The 24,738-nt window shown below is 37.2% G+C and overlaps 3 protein-coding genes across 3 annotated transcripts; 2 read left to right on the top strand and 1 right to left on the bottom strand.

Moving 5' to 3' along the window:
- The first annotated feature begins 495 nt into the window (after positions 1 to 495).
- On the top strand, positions 496 to 1,555 carry LOC121806825 (heavy metal-associated isoprenylated plant protein 24-like). Its single transcript, XM_042206978.1, has 2 exons — positions 496 to 902; positions 1,170 to 1,555. Exons 1-2 carry the CDS (start codon positions 749 to 751, stop codon positions 1,463 to 1,465), a joined length of 450 nt encoding a protein of 149 aa, XP_042062912.1. The 5' UTR covers positions 496 to 748; the 3' UTR covers positions 1,466 to 1,555.
- A 1,971-nt stretch (positions 1,556 to 3,526) lies between these two features.
- Positions 3,527 to 8,425, bottom strand: LOC121808592 (somatic embryogenesis receptor kinase 2-like). Its single transcript, XM_042209157.1, has 11 exons — positions 7,978 to 8,425; positions 7,210 to 7,342; positions 6,996 to 7,067; positions 5,924 to 6,067; positions 5,707 to 5,778; positions 5,546 to 5,617; positions 5,350 to 5,462; positions 5,111 to 5,242; positions 4,690 to 5,031; positions 4,197 to 4,591; positions 3,527 to 4,101 (listed from the first exon to the last, which is right to left on the bottom strand). The coding sequence occupies exons 1-11, from the start codon at positions 8,075 to 8,077 to the stop codon at positions 3,784 to 3,786; spliced, it is 1,893 nt and encodes a 630-aa protein (XP_042065091.1). The 5' UTR covers positions 8,078 to 8,425; the 3' UTR covers positions 3,527 to 3,783.
- Positions 8,426 to 12,561: 4,136 nt separating this feature from the next.
- On the top strand, positions 12,562 to 16,681 carry LOC121806551. Its single transcript, XM_042206640.1, has 4 exons — positions 12,562 to 12,713; positions 13,419 to 14,450; positions 14,952 to 15,810; positions 16,388 to 16,681. The coding sequence occupies exons 2-4, from the start codon at positions 13,482 to 13,484 to the stop codon at positions 16,432 to 16,434; spliced, it is 1,875 nt and encodes a 624-aa protein (XP_042062574.1). The 5' UTR covers positions 12,562 to 12,713; positions 13,419 to 13,481; the 3' UTR covers positions 16,435 to 16,681.
- Positions 16,682 to 24,738: the final 8,057 nt, after the last annotated feature.

Here is a 24,738-nt window from a genome sequence, read left to right as displayed (position 1 = left end):
CTTAAACTACTTTTATTTATCCTTTCCGTGTCAAATAATCCAAAGTATGACGTTATTGAAACACTAACAAGTCACGAAAAAAATAAAGAAAAACCACAATAGTTAAATAAGTACTAAGGCATATAAGGCATATAGTTACCGCTCCATATAAACAATTTCTTGATTTCTTCCACTATTTTTCTTCTATAATGATTTCGAACAGATCATTTATTTTTATCTATACTTTGATTTCATTATTTTCACAATTATTTATATTATGAACTGCTTCTTTAGTACTAGTATTTTACTGGTTGTCGTCTTTTTAATTTGAACGTTACACGCCACATCAAAAAATAAAGAATTATTATAAAAATCTTGATAATTGGAAAAAATCTCTCAAGTCATGTTATGTCTCTCTTAGCAACTAATTGAAAAAAATCCGATAATTTGAGAAGTTTCCAGCACTCAACCCCACTCCATTATTTTCCACTATTCTGCCTCTTTCTCATATTTTTCCCTTCACACAATCCATGCAACCCTCACCACACACACACACACACACACACACTTACACATATAAAAACATCAGTTTCCCTACCTATCCTTACACAAAAATAATAGTAAAGCCATCTCTCTACACTTTTGTCTAGTGTGACCATCACAATTCTCACCTATTAACTTACACTCAAACTCAATTAAACAGCACTCCTTCTTAGTATATACAAATATCTCTCCTTTCCACACACACATAAACACACAGTAATTGAAGATGGGAGTTTCAGGAACCATGGAATACTTGTCTGATCTGCTAAACAGCAAGAAGAAGAAGAAAAAGAAGCAGTTAGCCACAGTAGCTGTGAAGATCAGAATGGATTGCGATGGCTGTGCTCTCAAAGTCAAGAAAGCACTCTCCGGCGTTAAAGGTAATTGCAATCGAACCTCTCTTCTCTCGTCACTACATGTCACGTGTATATTCCCCTATACAATCCCGATGCACCACGTGGCAGCCAGCCATAGGGCTCCCATTAAATTTTAAATTCTTAGGGGCATTATAGTAATTTTATGTTAAGATTATAATTTATAACAATATCATTATTATTATGGAATTTGACAATTTGTTAAATTGAGTTTAATTTGACGATAAGTTGTAAAATGTCTGTCTCTGTCACTGATATAAGTGTAACATGCAGGTGCGAAATCGGTGGATGTGGACCTGAAGCAGCAGAAGGCCACGGTGTACGGTTACGTGGATGCTAAGAAGGTTCTAGCGGCGGCTAAGTCGACCGGAAAGAAGGCGGAGCCGTGGCCGTATGTGCCCTACACGATGGTGGCGCATCCGTACGTTGCCGGCGTCTATGACAAGAAGGCTCCCCCGAATTTCGTCAGGGCGACCACTGACCCGGAGGTGGCCGGCTTGAACCCGGTCGAGGAGCAGTATACTCTCATGTTTAGTGATGAGAATCCTAATGCTTGCTTTATTATGTAGTAGCTTTTGTCCAAAGAGTATGAAAATTCAGTGCTACTTTTTGTATTAATTGTGAATTATGTGATATATGAGCATCTTCGTGTTTATGTATAAAAATGTCATAAGCAACAAAAACAATACAGTTGTTTTTGATAAAAATGTCACGATATAAATATAATTACAACCAAATATATCTCCACTATTAAACTTTTTAAAAAAATCTTATGGACTTAAAGTTAAATCCAATATTAAAAAGGGCAAACTATCTTAAAAGTCATAAACTTTTTCCATTTTTTGGTTTTTTCCACGAACTAAAAAATTGGTGTATAATGTCATGAACTTTACATTCGGTTGCAGTTTTCCTATGACTGGTTTTCCGGCCATAAAGCAAGTTGACGTGTCTTTTTAAGTTGACGTGGCTGCTGACGTGTCAAACTGCCCAAAAAGTCACAAACTATTCTCATTTTCCAGTTTTTCCCACGAACTAAAAAATTGTCCTGCTGACGTGTCCTTTTAAGCTAACGTGGTTGCTGAGAGCGTGATGAGTGTGTACTGATGTGTTAAAATTAAGCTTACTCGTATTTTAGCCCACAAAATCCCCAAATTTAGCCTAATTCACCTCCATTTTTTACCCCAAATTCATCCCCAAATTCCTTTCACTTCACTCTCAAATCGGTGCCGACGACAAAGAGCACGATGGCGGCGGCGAGGGGCTTCTGCGCGCTGGCGGAGGAGTCACTTTCCTATTTTTTTAAAGCCACCACGTCGACTGACCGCGACTTCTTCCTGCTCTGCTTCCTACACAGGATAAATAATACTCCCTCCGTCCCAAGATAAGTGAAGCACTTCTTTTTGGCACGAGATTTAAGGAATTCATATTTAAATAGTTAAAGTGGAGAGAGTAAAGTATGAGGTAGAGAAAAGTAGAGGAGTGAAGAGAGAATAAAATAGGTGGAGAATAAAGTAAGAGAGAGAATTTTTTGCTAAAAAGGGAAAAATGACTCACTTATAGTGGGACATCCCAAAAATGAATACGAGTCGTTTATCTTGGGACGGAGGGAGTAGTAACAGCAAGACAAACCGCCCTAAAACAGATCTAATTGCATTTCCCCCAATGGCGCCGCTAGAGTGCTTCTTCTTCCCTTCGCCGCCGCCACTCGTGGCAATAGCCAGAGTTTTGGGGCACATGGTGTCAAGAGGCTTCCCACAAAGAGAAGTGTCGAGAAGTTATTCCTTTGATTTTCCTACAAGGCCTTTTGGAATGAGGTCGTTTAATTTGTTGAAAGATACGTTGAATTGGTCGACATTTGGGAGCTAGAGTGATTATTCTAAAAAAAACAAAATTGAGATTGAAACCATACATTCAAACCAGAAAATTGACTAATTTCGAACAAATCAAAAAATCGCACATTCAATCAAAATTGACCAAAAATCGATTGTTTGAAATGGAAAAAACTGAAATTGGATTACGACAGAATTCCCGTGAGAAGAAATCGCGACGGGAGAATGGGAAAAGTTCGTGGGAAAAACCGAAAAATAGGAAAAGGTTGTGACTTTTAGGGCAAATGAATTTCCGGTGTTTTTCACGTCAGATTTCAGGCTTGCCGCGTGCGCAAGATTTCGACCGGAAAACTCTAGGGTCGGGTCAAATGGGAAATTCTAATAACCCGGTAAAGTTCATGACATTATATGCCAATTTTTTAGTTCGTGAGAAAACCCGGAAAATGGAAAAAAGTTTGTGACTTTTAAGGCAGTTTGCCCTATTAAAAAACATAGTATATAAATGGGCTAAACTTAGGAAATGGGCCTAGTTTTTGACATTATACAACTCAAAACTTTATTTATTTAAATAAATTAATAGTACTAAAATTTCACATTGATCTATACTTCAAATTGGGTCTGTCAATTAGTAAAAGATTATATTTTATGGCATATAATCATTCATATTAATTTTGCATTGCATGTTTATAGGTAATTTTTTGACTCCAATATGTTTTCTTATGCACTAAAAAAAGTGGAAGCTTTTAACTATCAATGCAACTATAAAATTATTTGCAAATTTCAAGCGTAATGTAACAGATATTTCAAGATTAGAAAGTTAACTCTAGTGGAAAGAGTTTTAGCACAATGTAAAATGCAATGTCAAAAAAAATTGTGAAACACCAAGATGAGATAGTTGGGCACTACATAGTTCTATGCACAAATACAAAGAATACAGTTCACAATATGTTCTCACCACAACTCCTAATCTGTCAACTCTTTTTCTTTTCTTTTTCAATATTCCTAATAAAATTATAGTACAAAAAAACAAGCCTGATAGCAGTTTGTTTGGATGATGGTCATCTTGGACCTGATAACTCAACGGCATGCAAATTCTCGGTCGAATCGAGGATCCAATCGGAGGTCGAGTGAGGAGGCGCAAGGTCCAGCTCCTGCCGGAGCACTTCCACCTTCTGCCACTCGTCCCACTTCTCAGCCAGCCCATCGCCTTCCAGCATTCTCACCACATCCGACATCTTGGGCCGCTCCATCGGTGAACTCTGGGTGCACAGCAGAGCCACCTGTATTAGCTGCTCCACCTCTGCTTCCACGTAGTTCTTCTGCAAATCGGGATCGACCAGCATTTCGACTTTCTTCTCTTTTAGAAGCCCTTTCACCTGCAAACGAACCACAACGCCAAAACCATCACATTTAACGCCACGGAAAGAACGAGAGAGAGAGGGAGGGATGATGTATAGATATATATATATACCCAATCGAGCAGCATGACATCATCGTCATTTGCAAGGCGAGCGAGATCAAATGCCCTCTGCCCCGTGATCAGCTCAAGAAGCATGATTCCGTATCCAAAAACATCGGTTTTCTCTGAGGATTTTCCAGTGGAGAGGTACTCGGGAGCTATGTGTCCTATAGTTCCACGAACAGCGGTTGTCACGTGTGTATCTTTGTAATCCATGAGTTTCGCCAAACCAAAATCTCCGACAACTGCCTCAAACTCTTCATCTAGTAATATATTCGCAGCCTTGACATCGCGATGAATAATCTTGGGGTCGCAGTGATCGTGCAAGTAAGACAATCCTCTTGCAGATCCCAGAGCAATGCACTTCCTTGCGGACCAAACGAGTGGTGGCTCATTTGGTGGCCGTTCTGCAATTTAAGCACTTCGTTTAGTCATGTATTCATTGGTCGATATGTAAATTCATTTGAAAAAAGAGGCTAAACCCTACATTCTTGAAAAGCATCACCTCTTAAGCAAGATGCGACGCTTCCATTAGCCATATACGGATAAACGAGCAAACGCTCAGTAGGGGTCATGCAAAACCCACGCAATCTAAGAAGATTACGGTGCACTGCCATACTAATCATCTCGACCTCTGTTTGGAATTGGAGTTCTCCACCGGGCGTTCGCTCCTCTTTAAGCCGCTTGACGGCAACAAGTGTGCCGTCTGCCAGTCGTCCTTTATATACCTTGCCAAAGCCACCTCTTCCCAAAATGTTTTTGTTGCTGAAACTATCGGTTGCAACTTGCAACTCTCGTAGAGAGAATCGTTTAAGCTGTCCAAGATGGACTTCGGGATCCTCCTCAGCTGCAAAGTTGAGTAAGCAATTCATTCAGGAGCTAAACAAACTCTGACGTGAAGCAAACTAGGTCGTTGAAATAAATACCTGGAACATCAAAGAAGTACTCCTTTGGCTTTCTCCGACGCCACCATGCAAAGGCAATGGCAGGGGCAGCAAATAGGAGAGCCGCACCTGCAGCAACTCCTCCAGCAATGGCTCCCATTGCAGTATTCCCTCCTGCAGTTACATACAGAATTAGAAATAACAATATTACAGCCTAATTTTCCATTAAATTTTTGACACATTTTCCAGTCAAGATATTCAAAAATCAAACTGGGAACAACCTGGATAAGAAATTGGGGATGGTGGAACAAACGGAGGGGGCGGAGAGAATGGGGGAGATCCAGGGCATGGTCGTCCAGTAACTGGGCCGCAGAGATCAACGTTATTTGCAAAACTGTGAAGAGTAACTACATTAGATTTAAATGAATACGGATGAGGTTTTGATAGGAGTTTGTGCCATTACATATATCTAAGTACCTTATGGGTGTAAACAAAGAAAAGGAACCATTATCTGGAACTGCCCCTGAGAGACGATTGTTTGATAGATCCCTGCATAAGAACAAAAAAACGAAACAATTGTTGTTACGGCACTCCTAAAAATAGTCTGCACGTTAAAACAATCAAACTTGGATACTCACAGAACTTGAAGCGACGAGATATTGGTCAGTTGCATGGGGATGGGACCCGTCAAGCTGTTATTATTCAACCGCCTACCCTTACCAAAACACAAAACCAGTTGACAATAAGAATTTTTTTTATCTGTAGAAGCCATCATACTAGTCCAGAAACTTATTTGTTTCAAAGAATACATGGCATCAAATCACAATTCTTCTAGTCCAGGATAACTTAACGCACAGGAATCGTAATTTTGACAGCTTGCCCAACGTGGCTGGAATGGGACCAGTGAAACTGTTCAAGTACAGATCCAAGCTCACCAAATTAGTAAGATTTCCAAGATCGCTTGGTATCGGCCCAGTTATGTTGTTACTGTACAACTCCCTAGCACCACAAAAAGGGAAAAAAAAGTCATAGCATGCCATTTAAACATGAGGCAAAACGAAATGACAAAAAAAAGAAAACCATTTTGGCAATTGTTTTACTATTAGCTTGCATATGTCTACATATTCATACAGCAGTTTTGCAAGACGTGAGCATGTGCTGATACATGTTGCATATCTATGATTGATAAGTTCATTCTGGCAGCGATGCTGAAAAAGAAATATTATAAAATTGAAGATATTTAATATAGGCCAACATTACCTAGTATCAGATCTACAAAACAGCCAACGACCATGTTTTCGAGCATTTTAACCGAAACAGGATTATTCATCTTCCACTTGTTGACTTTTAATCATTGAAACCCAAACAGGCTTTTAATGGTTCAAATTTCCGGACAATCTGATCAACTTCAACTAGGATGCCTTGTGGAGCTATACTTATTTCACTATTTTCTACATCTAAGAGTACCCCTAAATGCTATATCAAGGTTCAAATCCGCCCTTGTTCCTGAATAAGGAAACAAGTTAAGGAATACTTCAAATAAATACATATTCTGGATGCCAATGAATTTCAAGGGGAAGAAAACCCTTTACTTTTGTCAACGAAAGTTTTATTGTGATTCTACCTAGTTCACTTCTCTAAGAAGGTCTTAGCATCCATGGGGAATAAATTGGATGGTCAAATAAAAGTCACATAAATTTATTGCAGTCACACATGTAGAAGTCATCATAGGAAATCAAAATATAGATATTGTAACAAAACGAAAAACCTTTAACACCAAAATTACTTCAAGAAACAGTAATGCATTTCACTACTCACTAGATTAGTCCGTGATATATTTTCTGAGTTTCATGCATAACTAATCACAGTAAACTAGTCCTCGAATTCAGTTCTGTAAATTTCTGCGAATAATAAAAAATAGGCATACAGATACTGCAGATTCTTCAACAAGCCAAGCTGTGTAACCAATTGACCAGATAAAGCAGCATTCCCGAGATCACTGACACCAGAAATTGATTAAAGAGCGTTAGAGTAGAAGTTCAATTAAAAAACTAAATGTGATCCTATTCCTATCTAAGGAACTAAAACTGGCACTGGAAATGACTGAAAATGAGGAGATAAACAATGAACCGTAATCTTACACTCTTATTACACTGTTATCGTTGTTGCAGGTAACATGGAACCATGTGCAAGGGTTGACGAGCGTGGGGTCCCAGCTTTGTAGCACATTGTTAGGATCCTCCAAGTTTGTTCTAAGACTATGCAAAGCATCACCTGTATAGTAACATTTTTTTAACTAATCCCCATCAGTTCTCAAAGACATCGGACCAAATCACGTTACAACAAGGAGTAATCAGAATTTAACTAAGTTAAGATATAAAGCTCAGCGAAAATATGTGCATATTTCCCACGAATGATCGAATTCCTTGATAAGCAATGCTATAATGAGAATGCCTCACTAATATCAAGAAAAGTCCAAATTCCTTACTGCTAACTTAACCAAGAATTTGATTAAAATATCAGTCATCAATATGCATATCTGTGGAATCTAAATGTCAGCTTCAAAACAATATCAATTACTACTGCTCATATCAAGCTAACAGAAAGAGACAATTGCACACAGAAAGAACCATGATGAAAATAGTAGAAGAACAATAATTCCTAAAAACTATTCTAAAAAGCCTGCTTATACCTAAAGGTAGCCAACTATACAAAACAAAACACTCCACATTTAAGAGCGCCACAACCACCAACCACATAAAGATTCAAACTTTATGAAGCAGACAAACACAAAAGTCAAAATCTGAACACACCATCCAAGGATCAAAACAAAAAAAATCACAAAATCAATTTGAAAAAGAACAAATCACAAATCAACATCAGAAAATTGAGGTTTGAAAAACACAAACCTTCCATATTAGCATAAATGCACTTCAAATGAGGCAGCAGCAGCATCACCAAGAACACCCTCCTTGCTCTCTCCATCACTCCCTCAAACAAAGAACACATTTTTTTATGATAAATGTGACAGCTTCACCAGCTCATGAGATAATAATGCCTCAGATCCAAAGAAGAAAAAAAAAAGATCCCAGATGACAATATCCCTAATTTAGCCCAACATTGCTTAGAGATCAATAATCACAAAACACAACAAGAGCAATAAAGGAGAAATCGATGCTGGACTAATTTGGAATACTTCTCTAGTGTATATCTTCCGTTGCAACTAATTGGCTCTCTAAACATTCTATTCAAAAACTTCTGGAGTTGCCCCTCTCCCTGTATCTCTATCTCTCCTTTCCCTTTCTCTCTTTCTCTCTCTAGGGAGTGAGAGTGGGATGATAAACTATCATTATTTTCTTTTTGGGCGTGTGTGCGAGCTTATGACCTGTGACCAGTAATTTCAACAGCTGCCCGAAAGGTGGGGACCTGCCCGAGCTGCCCGTCGACCAAACATCAAAAAGGCTTCAAGCTATTAACTGCGATTTACTGTTGTCTGTCACCCTACTATTTACTGATTTTTCTCTATTTGAACTACAAAAAATGTCAAACTTTAACGTTTCCATTTGTTTCACTCTAGATCTCTGATTAAAAAAAATATAGTCATAACTTTCTGGGCTTTAACATAATCACATATCATATTTTTTCAGACTAAAAGGCCCTTCAGCCCTAAAAGGGCATTATGGGCATATCACATGGAGTTCTGCAGTGGCGGCATGCAACCTGACGCGATTTGACGTCTGTGCATCAGCCGTCAGTTATGATGGATGTGCGTCAGTGGCGGTCTGTGTACAGAGACACCACATATACACGCCACGCATACCATACTCTATTCGTGATTTAACAAATACATTTCAAAAATTTCACAATATATGCTGCTAATTTTTATTAATTAGTTAATAATATCTGTATAATTCAATATATATGTTACACTTGTCGAAATAAAGGCAGCCTTCTTTATGGAGTGCATAATTATTCAAATATTATTTCTTAAAATTTCACCACTTTCTTGTTAGTCATGATTCTTGACATATCACTTAATAATAGCAACGAAAATTAAAATAAAACAATACTCCATATGATTTGGATTTGTAAGTCGTAACTGTTTAATTAATTAGTGTTTACCCAATTAAAAAAATCTACACGTAAAATTTAAAATTTAAAATAGTGAAATAGTGTTTTTCTAAGGTAATATACTTTATTCTTATTCCATTCATAATTAATGGAGTAGTTATATTATTCTATTAAATTAATTATTTGATATTGTTAATGTTTAGTATTTAATGTTGTTTTTTACCAACTGTCATAAGATTCAAAATTATGGGTAGTGAACAAATAGAATATGACGAGCCCGTGAATTTTATTCCTTAATATTCAACGAACGTTTAATATTAAATTTATTAGTAATAATTTACTGAATTTCAGAAAATAAAATTTGCCTAATTCAAAATTAGAAGACTATAATTTGCGAGTTCAATAAATTATGCAGAAGGTTTTTTTTCTTCTAAAAATATGAAAATATATAATTTCTTAGTCTCTGACAATTGAAAGAATTTCCCCAAAATATGCCACGAATCAATGTTAATAAGAACAAAAGGATAAAAAAATTTTTTAAAAAAACATAATTGACCTCTTCCTCTTCGTCCTCCTCCTTGTACAGGACCAAATGCGTCTGCGTCCTCGTCATATCTCCTTGCGCCGCGGCGGCAACGAAGGAGGGCGAATTGTGGCACGGAGAGGCGGCGCCGGTGATCGGAGAAGAGAGATTCATCAGCGCCAAGCAGCCCTCGCTCCACGTCCTTCGGATCGGATAGAAGATCGAGTTGTGGCGAGAGGCGTGGCTGCAGTGGCCGCGCTCTTTGTGAAGGGCACTTGCAATTCTTATGGTACGACCGCCGCTCGATGTTTGTTAGTGAGATAGATGTTGTCTACTCATAAGGAAAATGATGTCTTGAACTGAAAAATATCAACAATAAATAACATGTAGATGACTGGATTTTTTTTTGTGATTGGGTAATTTCTATCCAAACTTCATAATGTTCGACTAAAATTTTAATTTATGGACCAGAATTTAACAGAATTTATAATTTTTTTATAATTTACCTCTCTTTTATATATGTATGTTTATATTTAGGAGTAATAATGTCATCTTTGACTATACTACAATTGTTTTCAAGCTTCTATTGGCGAATAAAGTTTGAAATTAACGTCTAATTATTACTCATATGGGCAGTAAAGTCATTCCGGCATGCTTCATCATAATAATTGAAAAGATAGATTGGAATCCTAGAACCACAAATCAATTACTACAAAGATAACATATTAAACTATCATGCATCATATTTATCTGATTATTAATTAACATTATACTAAATGTAGAAAGAATTCGATTTTTTGTGGTACCTAAATTTTGTCACTTAAATTAATTTACATTACTATTTTAGATATTCAATTTCGTATTTTATGTTATGTACCGAATGACTAAATTGAAGATGTAGTAAGACATATCGAAATATACTAGGAGTAGTATATAGAACTCGATATAATCAGTCAAAACTAGTAATGTTACCTCTTTATTGGTATAAACTTTTCCACCCAATTATTTGTCTACACATTATTTAAAGTTTATGCCACCTGCCTACTGAGAAAGTTCAAGTCACGGGAGCTAGAAAGGAGTATATAGAAATGAATTTTTGAGAGATGAATTTTCGTTTTCAATTCCAATCAATTTTATTAGATACATAACTAAAATTTTATGAATTATATGATGAGTCCCATGAGTAGTGCTAAATGATCAATTTAATATTTATTAGCGTAGAAAGTATCACATCGAAAGTAAATAGTGAGTAAAAATAGAGTGTGCTTTTCAACTAAATAATCAATTATTTTGAATAAATTAAATTTTAGATTTTAGTCACTATATTTTACATGGGTAGTTCCTATCCTTCTCTCTTGTTCCGATAAGGGAATAAATAAATATAAATAGTTGTTTAAGATATTGAACTATTGAAGGCATCCATGCGTTTTAAGGCAATAAATATCTTATTTCGCATAAATAGTTATTTAAGATATTGAACTATTGATATAGATCATATAGTCAAATTGTACTTTCTCTAAAAGCTCTGTTTAGATGAGCGGTTTTACTTCAATTGTTGTCACATGCACTGTTTAAAAATATGCTTTTCACCAATCTCTTAATTATCTCAAATTCCAAAATTTACTCATTTTTTTCTTGCTCGAATCGAGAATATATTACTCATTTGTAATTTTTATAAATAGGAGTATTATTTACAAATCATTCAAATGTAAAATAATGTCATGACTCATATTTATCTTTTGATTAGTGATTTCTGAAACTTATTGTATGTGTGATTCTCCTAGTTGTCATTGACAAGAAAGAAAACTAGCACACCAATTATCGACTTAGTTATATAATGTTCCATTTACTTGAAATGAATGTCGAAAATTCACTTAAAATTGGTGCAACAAAATTATACTACTAGTATTAATAAATAGGTAAGAAATGTAAAGAAAATATGTGGGGAAACAATGTTAAGACAAAAATGTATATCTGAAAAAAGTGTATGGAACGTCACATGTTGATAATGCAATGTGATATCCTAATTAAAATAGGAAGCGTGGAAAGTGACGGGGTGTCCAAATTGAAAACGTATCCTAGTCAATATTCCGTTTACTAATACAGAGGAAAACACCATTACGGAACGGACAAATACTTGTTTGTCGTATCTTGTCCTAGTTTTTTTTGTTACTCAAATTTATTGGATAATCTTTTAACTACTATTTCATCCAAAGTAGGAGTATTATCTTGATCAAATTTATAGGTACATAAAACTAGGGGACCTTCCTCATAGATGGCCAACTTAAATTTGTTATACAATCTATCTAGATTTGCATATATTATCCAATCAAAAATATAATTCTAGAAACAACGTGATCTAGGCAAATAAAAATAATTACAATCAATGAAAACTTATTCGACGCCTAAGTCGGCTCGCAAAACTTGCTTTTGCCTCTGGTTATCGCTGATTTCTATGACTCATTGAATCCATTTTGTTTTCAACATTAATTGTTCATAGGTCAATGCTCACTATCACGTGGCCGTTTCTACTTGGTTGAGAGGCGTACAACACATGTCGTCGATTCTCACACTTTTGCCGCGCATCCATAAATACGCCGTCCTATCCAACACACCCCATACATATAAAGATATGATCTTTTTTGAACCGCTATGACTTGTATGTAGACAAATTTAACATAGTTGCTATTTATCTCCTTTAATATAGGTTTTGAATCACATGAGTTAATGATGATTTGATTTACCCAACTGTGGTTATTATATTTGGACTTCCTTCAAATAAACGATTGCATTATTTAGATTGAGAAATCTTATTTTCATAATACTCCGAATAAATTATTAATCCATTCAAAAAGTATCACAACATCTTTGATTTAAAACGGGAAGAGAAATAGACAATCAATTTTGTAGGACCATACATTGAATTCTCACTGATTCTATTCACTCACACTGACATTCCCAACCATAAAAAAGGGTTAAAATCAAATTTATCAGCTAGTAATTCCATTTCAGAAACCCATTCCCCCAGATCAATGGCTTGCCAATTCTCAGGTCTGTTTGAATTTACCCCATTTTGTTGCATTTCCAAGTTCTGATTTTTATTATGCTGTTTTTAATTGTTCATAGTTCATCTCGTAGTGGGCGTGTCCCTTTTTTCCTTTGTGTGCACAAATTTCAGTCTTTTAGTTAGTATTGTTTCTAATTGAGAATACTCTTTTACTTATTTGTTAGTTGCGATTGTTAGTTTTTTAGCAGATCCGTTTGAAATCGAGGGTATATATTCGAACTTTTGTATACAAGATTATTCCAACTATTTATCATTTTAGGGCAATTGTGTGTGTTTACTTTTCGAAGCTTAAATTTCTGAAAATTCATGTGTGTGTGTTTTGATTTTACAGCTTGTGAGAAATATTTGATTTTTACTACTATCTTAATTGCTGTTTCGTGATGAAACTGATTATGATAAGTCAATAGTCTGGTAAAAGCAAAGTGGATGAGGAGTGGAGTCAAGTAACATATTGTATGATGTGAAAGCATTGCAAACTTATGAGATAGATTTGTTATTAGTTGATCGATTAGCAGCTTCAAAACGGTACAGTGTGTAAAATAGCTACCAGATGTAGTAGTTGCTGCTGAAAGCTTTGTGCTTGATACTGCTTCCCATCTGATGACATTTTCATTGTATTTCGTGATTGGATATGTATCTCATCTCATATGATCCTGACTCACTCGTCTAGTTATGCATATTTGTCGCAGGTAGTAGCTTTATGAGGACTTAGTTAGTTGCAAGGTTTGGGGAAAATAGTTAAACTTACGAGCATGGATAAATTAACTGCCGACTGTCCATATCCTGGATGCTTCTTTTGTGTAATGAAGGAAGGAAACCCAAGCAAGCGCAGAGCCAGCGTGCTAAAATTCTTCCGAGAACTTCCTTCACAGGATGACGATAGTCAAGTCCTTCCCATCAGTGGCCTTTGGAACACGGCAATGGCACATCCTAATGATTCTGAGTTTATCGAGCTTGGTATTTTCGAATGCATGACAGCACTCATCTGGAAGGGCCTTAAGAATCGCCGTTGGCTGTCTCAAGACCAGAATATATACATACCTTACTATGCAGCGCACATAATTGGATCGTACACTATGAACATGGAAGAGTTTGCTGAAATGGCTGTGCACGCGGGGGTTATCCCAGCATTGGTTGAACTTCTGAGAGGAAGGTTAACTTGGGTCGAGCAGAGAGTAGCAGTACGAGCTCTAGGTCACTTAGCTACGTACACCAGCACCTTCCCTGCTCTAGCAAGCCACGGGGAGATCCTGGAGCTTGCTATGCAGCTAGCAGCAAGTTCACTAGAAATCGTGTATACTCACTTTTACCAGTATGTCGACAGAAGGCTTAGTTATCACTGTGATCTTCTTACACGTGGCATGGGTGGCGTTGAAATGGAGTCACGGAAGGCTGAAGAATGGGCTAGTCAGCTGCAGTGCTGGTCTCTTCAGCTGATCAATTGCTTTGCCTTTAAACATGAATTTCTTCCTACTATATGCAAACCGGAATTTTTAGTAAAGCTTCCTGAAATGTGGGGAGGACTAGTTAACGAAAACTCTCCTGCTGGAATTGGGTTATTGCGAACAATCTGTCATCATAAATTGGGTAGGGGCCCGGTGGCTAGCTGTCCTAGTATTATAGAGGCCCTGTGTAATATAGCACGATCATCAGATGATTGGCAGTATATGGCGATCGACTGTATAGTTGCGTTGCTTCAGGATCCAAGTACCTGCCTTAAGGTAATTGTTCTTTTTTTGATACTGCTACTTCGCTATGATTATTTTGCAAATGTATAGTATTTCTTCACGAACTACTTCTTTTGCAATGTCTTCACGCTATTGCAGCTGTTTAGTAACTAGATACTACTACTACTACTACTACTACTTCAATATAGATCTATGTTCTATGATTGATTTGGATGGCTATACATCTTTTTCTTTCTAAAACAATTTAGTAACTAAATATACAAGAAGCTTAAACATAATGTGCTGATTTCAACTGATGTGAAGTTTGTGCCAAGTTATTGCCATTGGTAGTCCAAACGTAGCAATGTTTCAACTGTATAGTTGATTTACTATCAGTTTCTTGATGGAAGTTTATCTATTGCCATCTCAACTTTTCCACACTTATGAACAGAAAATGTCAAACCACATAATCTATTTTGCTCGGCTACAGAAAGAACGGGAAAAAAAATTAGAAGCAAGTCACAGATGTGTTTATTTCGCAATACTATTTTGCAGGTGATTGATACAGCCCTGCCTGCACTACTTGACCTCGCGGAAATAACTACATTAGGGGAGCACAAAAAGCTTGGAGATTCAATTGTTAATGTGCTTCAGGAATGTATCCAGACACACGGAATAGGACGCAATTCAATCAGTAGTCGTGCAAAAGAACAGGCTGAGGAGTTGCTAAATTCACGAGAACAATTGAAATGGGAAAAAAGTATGCCAAAAGAGGATCTCCACATCAAACAGGCAGCTGCCTTAGTGGTTAAATTGGAAGGAAATTCATTGTTTTCATCTGGTGATATTTCCGGTGCTGCTTTGAAGTATTCAGAAGCATTGGCTTTGTGCCCGGTCCGGTCTAAAAAGGAAAGGATAGTCTTGTACAGTAATCGAGCCCAGTGCAATCTCTTACTGCAGCAACCCATGGCTGCTATAAGTGATGCCACCCGAGCGCTCTGTCTTCAGAATCCAGTAAACCTTCACGCGAAAAGCTTGTGGAGACGAGCGCAGGCCTATGACATGCTTGGATTTGCAAAAGAGAGCTTGTTGGATGCTATTCTGTACATAAATGAGTGCTCTCAGTCGACTGATCATGATGCAGCCTCAAGACAAAATAAGGTTCCTGAGTATGCTGAGCGATTTGTTAAGAAACAAATACGTGCTGCCTGGTTATTTAAAGATGCTGCTGCTAAACATGGGGGTGTCCACTGTGAAGGTGGTGCAAGTGATGTTTGCAACCAAGAGACTGATGATTCCGAATGGGAAACAGCAAGCGAAAGCGATATGGGAGATGGTGAAAAGGTCAGATTGGCTGACAATCTGAAGAGCGAAAACAGGAGAAAAGATAGACTCACTAAAGCTTCAAAGAAAGGTACCTAACTCCAACACTTGCCTACATAATTTGAGATCAATGTTTGTTAGTTTATTCAAAGTGGAAAGTGATGTGGTCTAAATAACTCATGCATATGCGGGTACCTAACTCCAAACACTTGCCTAAAGCCTAAGCCGAGTAGGGATTAACAAAATAGGGAGCACTTTTTATGTGATAGTAATGCCGTGCATCTCTCGTCTTGTTTTCTTTTAGGTCCTAATTTGCTTATTGTCTTATACAATGGTCTCTTTCCTTGTTTCATGATGGTCAGATGGATCTTTTAACGAGCGTGCGAAGTTTTTTTAGCGTATAAACAATTCTTAGTGTTTGTTTTGGTTGGCTGGAACTGCAAGTGATTAAACATGGAAAATAGAGCAAGTATCCATCTGATTTACATCCTTGAATTCGAGTTTATTCTCATGTTCATTGTATCTGAAATGTCATCAATCGACACCTCTTCTCGATCTCAACACTCAGTACCGCAGGCTTGACATGTACATATAGTTGTTCCCATCCTTTTGAAAACTGAAATCATTCCTTTAAAATCAACTGAAATCATTCCTTTAAAATTATGCAGACATGAAGCAAGGTTACAATTTGCAGCTCTCCGAGGATGAAGCATAATCATGTTTTTAAGAAGGAAACATTGGAAATTTCCAACCAGCAATATTTAGGCTGCATTCTCTCTCTCTCTCCAAATTTTCTTTTAACTGTTTTTTTTTTATTGTTTGTTTTTTGGTATCACAGTTTGCCTTTGGAATACTGATCAGGATCTATGTTCAGTTTGTAACTTATTCCCTAGTTTATTCTTTTGTAAAATGCACAAAATATTGGTGTCATAAATTTAAAAACTTGACAACACATTTTACTATTTCTTTGGTGATTTTTTTATGTGAGGTGCACTGTTTGAATTAGATATTTTAATAATGTACTTAAATACATAAACATTGTCCAATCAGTTTATTAGAACAGACTCTTGATGCTAGAAATGACATTGATTAAATATCTGTTAAATAAAACGCAGTAAATTAACATGTCCAAAAACATAAAACATAAAACAGTATTTTAATTTGTTTGTTAATTAGTTGCTCGATTTTCTTTGGGTGTATGTTTTCCATAAGAGAAAAAATTTCCTTGTCAAACATACCAACAGAATGTGCAAAAACAAAAGTATATACGGTTGTATCTTTTGTAAAAGGAATTTGCAAATATATTTCCATATGTATTAATTCCTTATGTATCCTCGTTATTGTTACACTATTAGGCGATAGTGGTTTAATAATCTTCACAACAATTACGTGCTTAATAATTATCGGGGGCGGCCGTCACCCATCAGCATATGACAACTGCACATTCGAGAAGATTCCCTCAAACCCTAAATACCTCCTTTGTCGTGGACCTCAGGATATTAATATCGGTACTAGTGTTTTCCTTTACTCCGATCTTAATGTTACTTTGCATTGTGTCTCCTACCAAAGCTTCTCCTTCCTAGGGTACTGTGTCATCTCGAGATTCTACCGGTATTTGTTGAACACAATGGTCCATCACGAAGCAGTGGTGGTGCCTCGTGGGCCACAATGGGACGATGCATGACGGAAGATTGACCAAGGGTCAACAATGGAAGAATTGTGTGAAGGTATGTTTCCCGAAAAGCTCAGCATTACAAAACTACACAAGCTACAAGAGTGATAAAGCCTATTTCATGCATCGATTTAGGGGTAAAATGTATGCTACTTGATCAGTGCGCAAAGCGAGTGTTAATTGTGCAGGAATGCAGCTTGACTAAGAGCAACAAGACCAAGCTGATCAAGCTGGTACAGATGGCGAAAAAGGCCAAAAAATCGGGTGGATTGATCAAAGGAGTAATCAAGCAGTTAGCCGCAGGACCACTTCGTTCTAGAAGAAAGACACGTGAGGCTGATGCGCTGGATGACGATCATCAATCGGTTATCAAGGACGATATTCTAGAATGGGACACGTGTTGATGCGTAAGACGCAAGGACGAAGCCGAATCCCCATTCCGTTATTGAAGAACCGCTGCATTCTAGAAGAAGGGCACGTATCAATCGATGAGACGCTCAATCCCAGCAAGGACGAATATTCGCTGCCAAAATTGTTATCCTAGCTGGATATTGCTGCGAGGAGCTTATAAATAGATGATGCAGCGCCATTAAAAGAATCGGATCTTCTTTTCTTTCCGCTTCTAGTTTAGTTTTTTCCTTTCCTTGTTTCTAGTTTGGTTTTCCAGTTCCAAAGATAGCTTAGTTAGAGAGATGGTCAGTTAGAAAGAGAGCGACCGAAGGGAGCGCGACAGAGTCGTCAATATCTGTTCGGCGCCGTCTCAAGTTTCCGACCAAGAGTTTCTCAGCTGGATTCGCTTTCCTACTTTCCAGTTTTAGCTGCTTAAGTTCAATTCTTCGTTGTTTCGTAGTTAAAGAATAGTTCTTGTTTTGTATTCCGCATGATCACAGTTCTGTTTTAAGCATTGAGTATAAAAATCGGAGTTATTTTGTTTTCGTCAACTTGTTTACTATTCCAGTTTAGCCCTGCTTTAAAGTCTTTGATCCAGTGTTTAACATGATGAATGACAAAGTGTTTTGTGTTTCCGTAGCAAGCCTAGGTAGTTAAGTCCTTTTCCAGCATGATGAGTTACTTGATCCAGTAGTTAGTTTACATTTCGTATAGCATAACCCAGTAGTTTTAAACTCCTAACTTAAAGCGTGGCAACAACCGACCCCTGTTCACTACTCACACACTCAATGCACCGGTTTCTCTGTGGGATCGACCCCGTACTTGCCGCTTTACTGTTAAAGTAGTGCAAGTTTGGGAGTTATAAATATTTCTTTCGATGGAGCGAGAGAGAACGCCTTGATCAAATGGCAACGACATTTGCTAACTGATCCACTCGGTTCGGTTATCTTCCATATAGCTTGATCCAATCATCGCATCTAACTCCATCCCACCAAAATGGCGCCGTTGCCGGGGAGACATAGTGTTATTACATGGATGTGTTTAGTGCATAGGTGTAAATAGTTTTATTTCCTTCTTTCCTAAACTTTTTTTCTTTCCTTTTATGAGAAGGTACCACCGCGGAGGACATTGGAATCATACTCTCATATACAGAGATACACTTCTCTTATATAGGAGCTTTCCCCAATATGTCATGAGCTAATTGGAATGCAAAAGAAAGGTAAAGTCTCTTTTCATGGGAATTGGGATATTGAAAATCTTCTGTTACTCACATCACAGTTTTAACTCTTAACTTCATAGTCTATTTCTTTGATTCCATTCACTATCTTTCTGTTTGTAGTATATTTTTTTTCCGGTATTCTGATTTTTGTAATGCTTGAAATTGCCGTACAATGAAATGTACGATGCAACCGTTTTATCGCGGACATCCGTCAAACTCTCACCGCTGCCCTTCTCCCTCAAGTACTTCTCGTACTCTGACGAGAACAAATTGACCTGCTTCTTCACTTGATCTCAGTGCTTGCGAAGCTACTCCCTGTGGCGCTTGTAGGCGGCTGGCGGCTTGGCCTCGTTTTAGCGATCAGCGATGGGCTCCTAGTACGCGATTTGCTTTTGGTTGTTGGCAAACACTGGGTCCTCTGAAATATCAATCCAACACCTCGTCAAGACGATGGTTTCATCCGGGTTGTAGTTCGTCCTCCCTGAGGTGAACTCTTCATTATTCTCCGGAAGCGGCAACTTCTGGGCCCTTTGCATGTTCCGCTTCTTCTTGGTGGCGGAGCCTGAGGCGGCGCTGGCGGCGGCGGAGCCTGAGGCGCGGTGGGGTGGGGCGGGGGTGCAGGTGGGAGACGGCTCCATGTCTGACAGCCCGTACGAATCCGTGCTGAAATCGGGATCGTATTGGGTGTTGGAGTCGAAGGGTCGGTATTCATCAGGGTCTGTACCCAGCCACCGTGCACCACCACCGAACATCGGACTATTCCGACTTGGGTAATCACCGGGATTCATTGTGGTGTATGGAAGAGTGAGATAGAGAATATAGAATGAGATAGAGAATAAGAGTGAATGGAAGAGTGAAAGAAAGTATAAAATGGTGTATATATATATATTTTTTGAAGAATTAAAAAATAAAAAAGGAAAACGCGTTGCATCGTCCGCGTCGCCCGTATTGGAGCGGACGATGCGTGGTCGAAGGCTCATCGTCCGCGGACGATGAATAGGGCACAGACGATGGATGTGTCATCGTCCGCATAGCTACAGTAGTGGATGATAGTCATCGGACGGACTTTCGTCCGCCCCACTCTGAATATGCTCTAATAGTATCCATTTGGAATCGGGAATAACATCTGCATTGAATGCTCTTATGCATCTGTGTTGTGACTTGTGAGACTAGGACTGCTTCTTGAATTTCTATTGCCATTAATTAATCTTAGAGTAAAGGCCAAAATTGGTCCTGAACATATAGCCATTTTACGATTTTGGTCCTAAACATTATCTTTTGGATTTTTTGGTCCTGCACATATGGACATTTGATCATTTTGGTCATCCGTCAATATTTCCGTTAAAAACTAACGGTCAACATTATCTTTTGGATTTTTTGGTCCTGCACATATGGACATTTGATCATTTTGGTCCTGCACATATGGAATTTTGATCATTTTGGTCCTCCGTCAATATTTTCGTTAAAAACTAACGGTCAACGGCCGATTTTTGACTAAAACAATGGGCTGGGTCGGGTCGTGTTTGGGTCGGGTTTGGGTTATACGTTAAGAAAAAAATAATATTTTCTTAAAATCTAAGCATAATATTTTCGTTAAAATCTAAGCATAATATTCTTAAAAAATTAATTAATATTTTTTAATTAATAAAATTAAAGTATAGTATTTTTAATTAATTTTTTCATGAATTTGAAGAAAATATTATGCTTAGATTTTATTAAAAATAATTTTTTAATTATTTAATTTTATTATATAGATTTAATATTAATATACTTTAATTTTATTATTTTGATAAAAAAATTATTATTTTAATTTGGTAATTTTTTATTTTATTGTGTAATATCATGTTTAAATCGTATAATAACATCATGTTTTAGTCGTTATAATATTTTTAATCACAAAAATAACTAAAAATTAAAGTTTTATAATTTTTTAATTAATAAAAAATAATTATTTTTTTTCTTAACGTGTAACCCAAACCCGACCCAAACACGACCCGACCCAACCCATTGTTTTAGTCAAAAATCGGCCGTTGACCGTTAGTTTTTAACGAAAATGTTGACGGAGGACCAAAATGATCAAAATTCCATATGTGCAGGACCAAAATGATCAAATATCCATATGTGCAGGACCAAAAAATCCAAAAGATAATGTTGACCGTTAGTTTTTAACGAAAATGTTGACGGGGGACCAAAATGATCAAATTTCCATATGTGCAGGACCAAAATAATCAAATGTCCATATGTGCAGGACCAAAAAATTCAAAAGATAATGTTTAGGACCAAAATCGTAAAATGGCTATATGTTCAGGACCAATTTTGGCCTTTACTCTTAATCTTATGCATTACAGATTTGTCCTTCACCTTCCATTTGTGTAATTATTCAGACCTTTACCCTCTTTTAATTTTTGTAATAATTAATATGCAAGCATTTCACATATCTAATATTTTCACTCTCTTAGTACGGAGTATTTGTGCAGGAAGGCTGCAAGTCTATAAAATGCAACATTTGTGAATATTTATGTATGTACTCATTGAACAAGCTATTGACCCCACACAAATTAAAGGGTATCATTACAAATTTACAATAACGAAAATTAAGTTATTGTCAAATTCAATCTTAGAAAATATTTTAAATTAACTTAAACTAACTTTAACTAGACAAAGTGATTTGAAATAAATGAAAATGGACATTTTACGAGTGGACCTAAAGATGAATTATATACGAGTAATAATATAAAATATATTCTTATTTATAATTGTTCCAAATTGGAATCATAAATATATATTTCTAAATAGAGTTTCTTTCTAACTTTCTGTATAGAATAATCTGATAAATAGTAAGTTTTAGTGTACATGGTTTATTTTACCAAAAAAGGCAATCCCACTATATTAAGTTATGCTGATTGGAAAATTACCTACTTCGCATAATATAGTGGTATTTAATATACATCCAATATTTGTTTGGCGGTGGAATGATCTAGATCTTCCAATTGGCACCTTAAATTTACCCAATTGATATATGATCAATATTATTGAAAGTGACAGTTTGAATGTTACTATATAATTGTAGTTTAGTCTTCCACGCGTTGGAATTTTCTTTTTTCTATTACTACCATTTACCATAACTTTTTAATCGTAATTTTAATATAAAGTAGGATTAGAGTAGCGCGTAAATTGACTAATGGCATAATATGATCGTAGCTGCAACGCAGTTAATATAATTTTGGTTCAATATATATTTAACATATTCAAAAAATGATAAATACACCTTTTCAGTATCGAATTAGTGTTGGAGTTCATCTAGTACGTGTTTTATTTGATTGAATTGTTTGAATTCCATTTGATTTATCATGTAGTATTACTTGTCACTTAAATGTCCCACTGTTATTTCAAAGTTATAGTTATATATCTTATTTTATTTTTATTATATTTTATAAGTAAATCTCACACTTCTTGAACTCATTTTATTCATATGATATATATATTGTGCAAATCGTAAAATAAATCATAAAAGATTGTCAAATTCTGATTTATTCCACACTTTCAAAAACTGAACTATAAATCAAGAAGTTTGCATCACAATTATTCCATCAGTCTCATTTTCGACAAAAATACGCATGTGGCAACTAATTTTGATCACATGAAATTTGAAAATGTAATTTAGGAATGTTAACGCTCTACCTTAATTAGGAGTGTTGGGTCGTGATACCGCCGATCTCACACTCGCACGAACGAAAGAATAAAGCACACAACGATGTAACGTGGTTCGGTGATAAACCACCTACGTCCACGGTGAAGATGACCGGAATCTTATTGATGAACAACTCTCAAATACAATGAACTCACACTCACAATTCAATCACTCCAAACTAATCGCAAGCTAGAGCAATAATCTCCTAATTGTGTATGTGTATTGTGTATTCTTTCTTCTATTTTTCAACTGGAAACTATCGAGTTATATATGCGAAGAACAAGAAATAACCCATCAACTGATTTCACACAAAACAGTTATAACCGCTGATTCCCAACGGCTAGTTTCAGCTCACCAAACCGAGCTCCTTTCTTGATCTCTTCCTCGAGCTCCAACGGCTCTATCACTTAATCAAATCAGCAGCTTGACGTGAATGAGTTGCTCAAGAATGATAGTTTCCTTGCGCAAGAATGATAGTCCGCCAGTGTAAGAATGATAACTTGCGGCAGCAAGAATGATAACTTTGCTTATGCAAGAATGATACTTTGCATGATTTGCATGGACACACATCCACAAATCTCCACCTTGTCCTTGCAAAGCTCCATCAATATCTAGATTCCCTTCTCAATCCACATGCCCCAACCTGGCATGCCAAAGATTCAAGTTCTCTGACTGAGCAGTATTGACAGAATCCACCACTGTCTCACCAACCAAGTAATATAGGCTGTTCTTTCTTTGAGCTTCCATCACAATTCTGGAGCCTTTAGTTACTCTAAGAACCCCATTACCAGAATCAAACCTGCACCCCTTTGATTCCAACATTCCAAGAGATATCAAATTTCTCTTAATTTGAGGTATAAATCTGACCTCTGTGAGAGTTTTCACACTCCCATCCTTCATTCTCAGTCTGATATTCCCAATGCCCTTGACATTACACATTTGATCATTCCCTAGTATCACTGATCCTTCCCAATCTGATAATTCTTGGAACCAAGACTTGTGGGAACAAATGTGAAAGGAGCAACCTGAATCCATGATCCAGCATTCTTCAATCTTGGCCCCTGAGTGGATATTCAAAGCCTCATTATCTTCAACATCCTGAGCCAGATCAGCGGTCTCTGCATTCCCAGCCCTTTCTTGCTCTTGTTTTTTCTTCCAAGCAAAACAATGTTTCTTTAAATGGCCGGGTTTTTTACAGTAGTGACAGCTCCTTTTCTCCTTCCACCCCCCACCTTATTCCTTCTTCTGGAACTTCTTCTTGGAACCCTTCTTATTCTGATTGTTCTTCACATGCAGGCTCTCAGCCACTGGATCAGGTTGTTTAGCATCAGCCTTCTGCTATTCCTTCAGCTTCAATGCAGAATGTATCTCTTCATATGTAACCTTGGCCTCTCTACCAAGAAGCACTGCATCCTTGAAGTGCTCATAACTCTTGGGCAGGGAATTGAGCAACATTAAAGCCTTATCTTCATCCTTAATCACCTCATCAATGTTTTCAAGATCATCTATGCATTTCCCAAACTCCTCAAGCTGTTCAGAAATGCTCTTTCCATCTGAAAACTTTAAAGCAAGAAGTTTCTGCTTCAAATGCAAACGATTTGCAAGAGACTTGGTCATATACAATGACTCAAGTTTTGTCCAAACGCCCGCAGCCGTCTCCTCTTTGGAAACTTCCCTCAGCACCCTATCTGTCAAGTTCAAGATCAGGGTGCTGTAAGCCTTATATTGCATATCTTGAAGCCTTCCTTTTTCTTTCTCATCGGCCTCAGGCTTTTCTTTAGCCTCGGTGCCATCCTTCAAGATATCCCATAGGCCTTGCTGCATCAAGATAGCCTTCATCTTCAACCTCCACAGCCCAAAGTCGTTTCTGCCGGTGAACTTCTCCACCTCAAACTTGGCCGTGGACATTTCTTCGAACAGACGGTGGACAATCGTCAAGATCGGCTTAGACACCAGAGCTTCTGGACCCTAACTCACCCAGAAAAACAATCAACAAGAAAACCTCTGGGATCTTCCCACAGACGGCGCCACTTGTTGGGTCGTGATA

The sequence above is a fragment of the Salvia splendens genome, chromosome 6 (genome assembly GCF_004379255.2).
Source record: "Salvia splendens isolate huo1 chromosome 6, SspV2, whole genome shotgun sequence".
Lineage (NCBI taxonomy): Eukaryota > Viridiplantae > Streptophyta > Magnoliopsida > Lamiales > Lamiaceae > Salvia > Salvia splendens.
The sequence above is the reverse complement of the archived record's forward strand: the minus strand, read 5'-3'. Positions and strand labels throughout refer to the sequence as shown.

Excerpts from the sequence above, each read along its gene's own strand:
- LOC121806825 (XM_042206978.1), top strand. The coding sequence starts at position 749 with ATGGGAGTTTCAGGAACCATGGAATACTTGTCTGATCTGCTAAACAGC. Across the intron at positions 903-1,169 it reads AGCACTCTCCGGCGTTAAAG|GTGCGAAATCGGTGGATGTG; the intron begins GTAATTGCAATC and ends TGTAACATGCAG.
- LOC121808592 (XM_042209157.1), bottom strand. The coding sequence starts at position 8,077 with ATGTGTTCTTTGTTTGAGGGAGTGATGGAGAGAGCAAGGAGGGTGTTC. Across the intron at positions 7,068-7,209 it reads GATAACAGTGTAATAAGAGT|TGATCTCGGGAATGCTGCTT; the intron begins GTAAGATTACGG and ends TTCTGGTGTCAG. Across the intron at positions 5,618-5,706 it reads ATCTCGTCGCTTCAAGTTCT|GGATCTATCAAACAATCGTC; the intron begins GTGAGTATCCAA and ends GTTCTTATGCAG.
- LOC121806551 (XM_042206640.1), top strand. The coding sequence starts at position 13,482 with ATGGATAAATTAACTGCCGACTGTCCATATCCTGGATGCTTCTTTTGT. Across the intron at positions 14,451-14,951 it reads ATCCAAGTACCTGCCTTAAG|GTGATTGATACAGCCCTGCC; the intron begins GTAATTGTTCTT and ends ACTATTTTGCAG. Across the intron at positions 15,811-16,387 it reads CACTAAAGCTTCAAAGAAAG|ACATGAAGCAAGGTTACAAT; the intron begins GTACCTAACTCC and ends AAAATTATGCAG.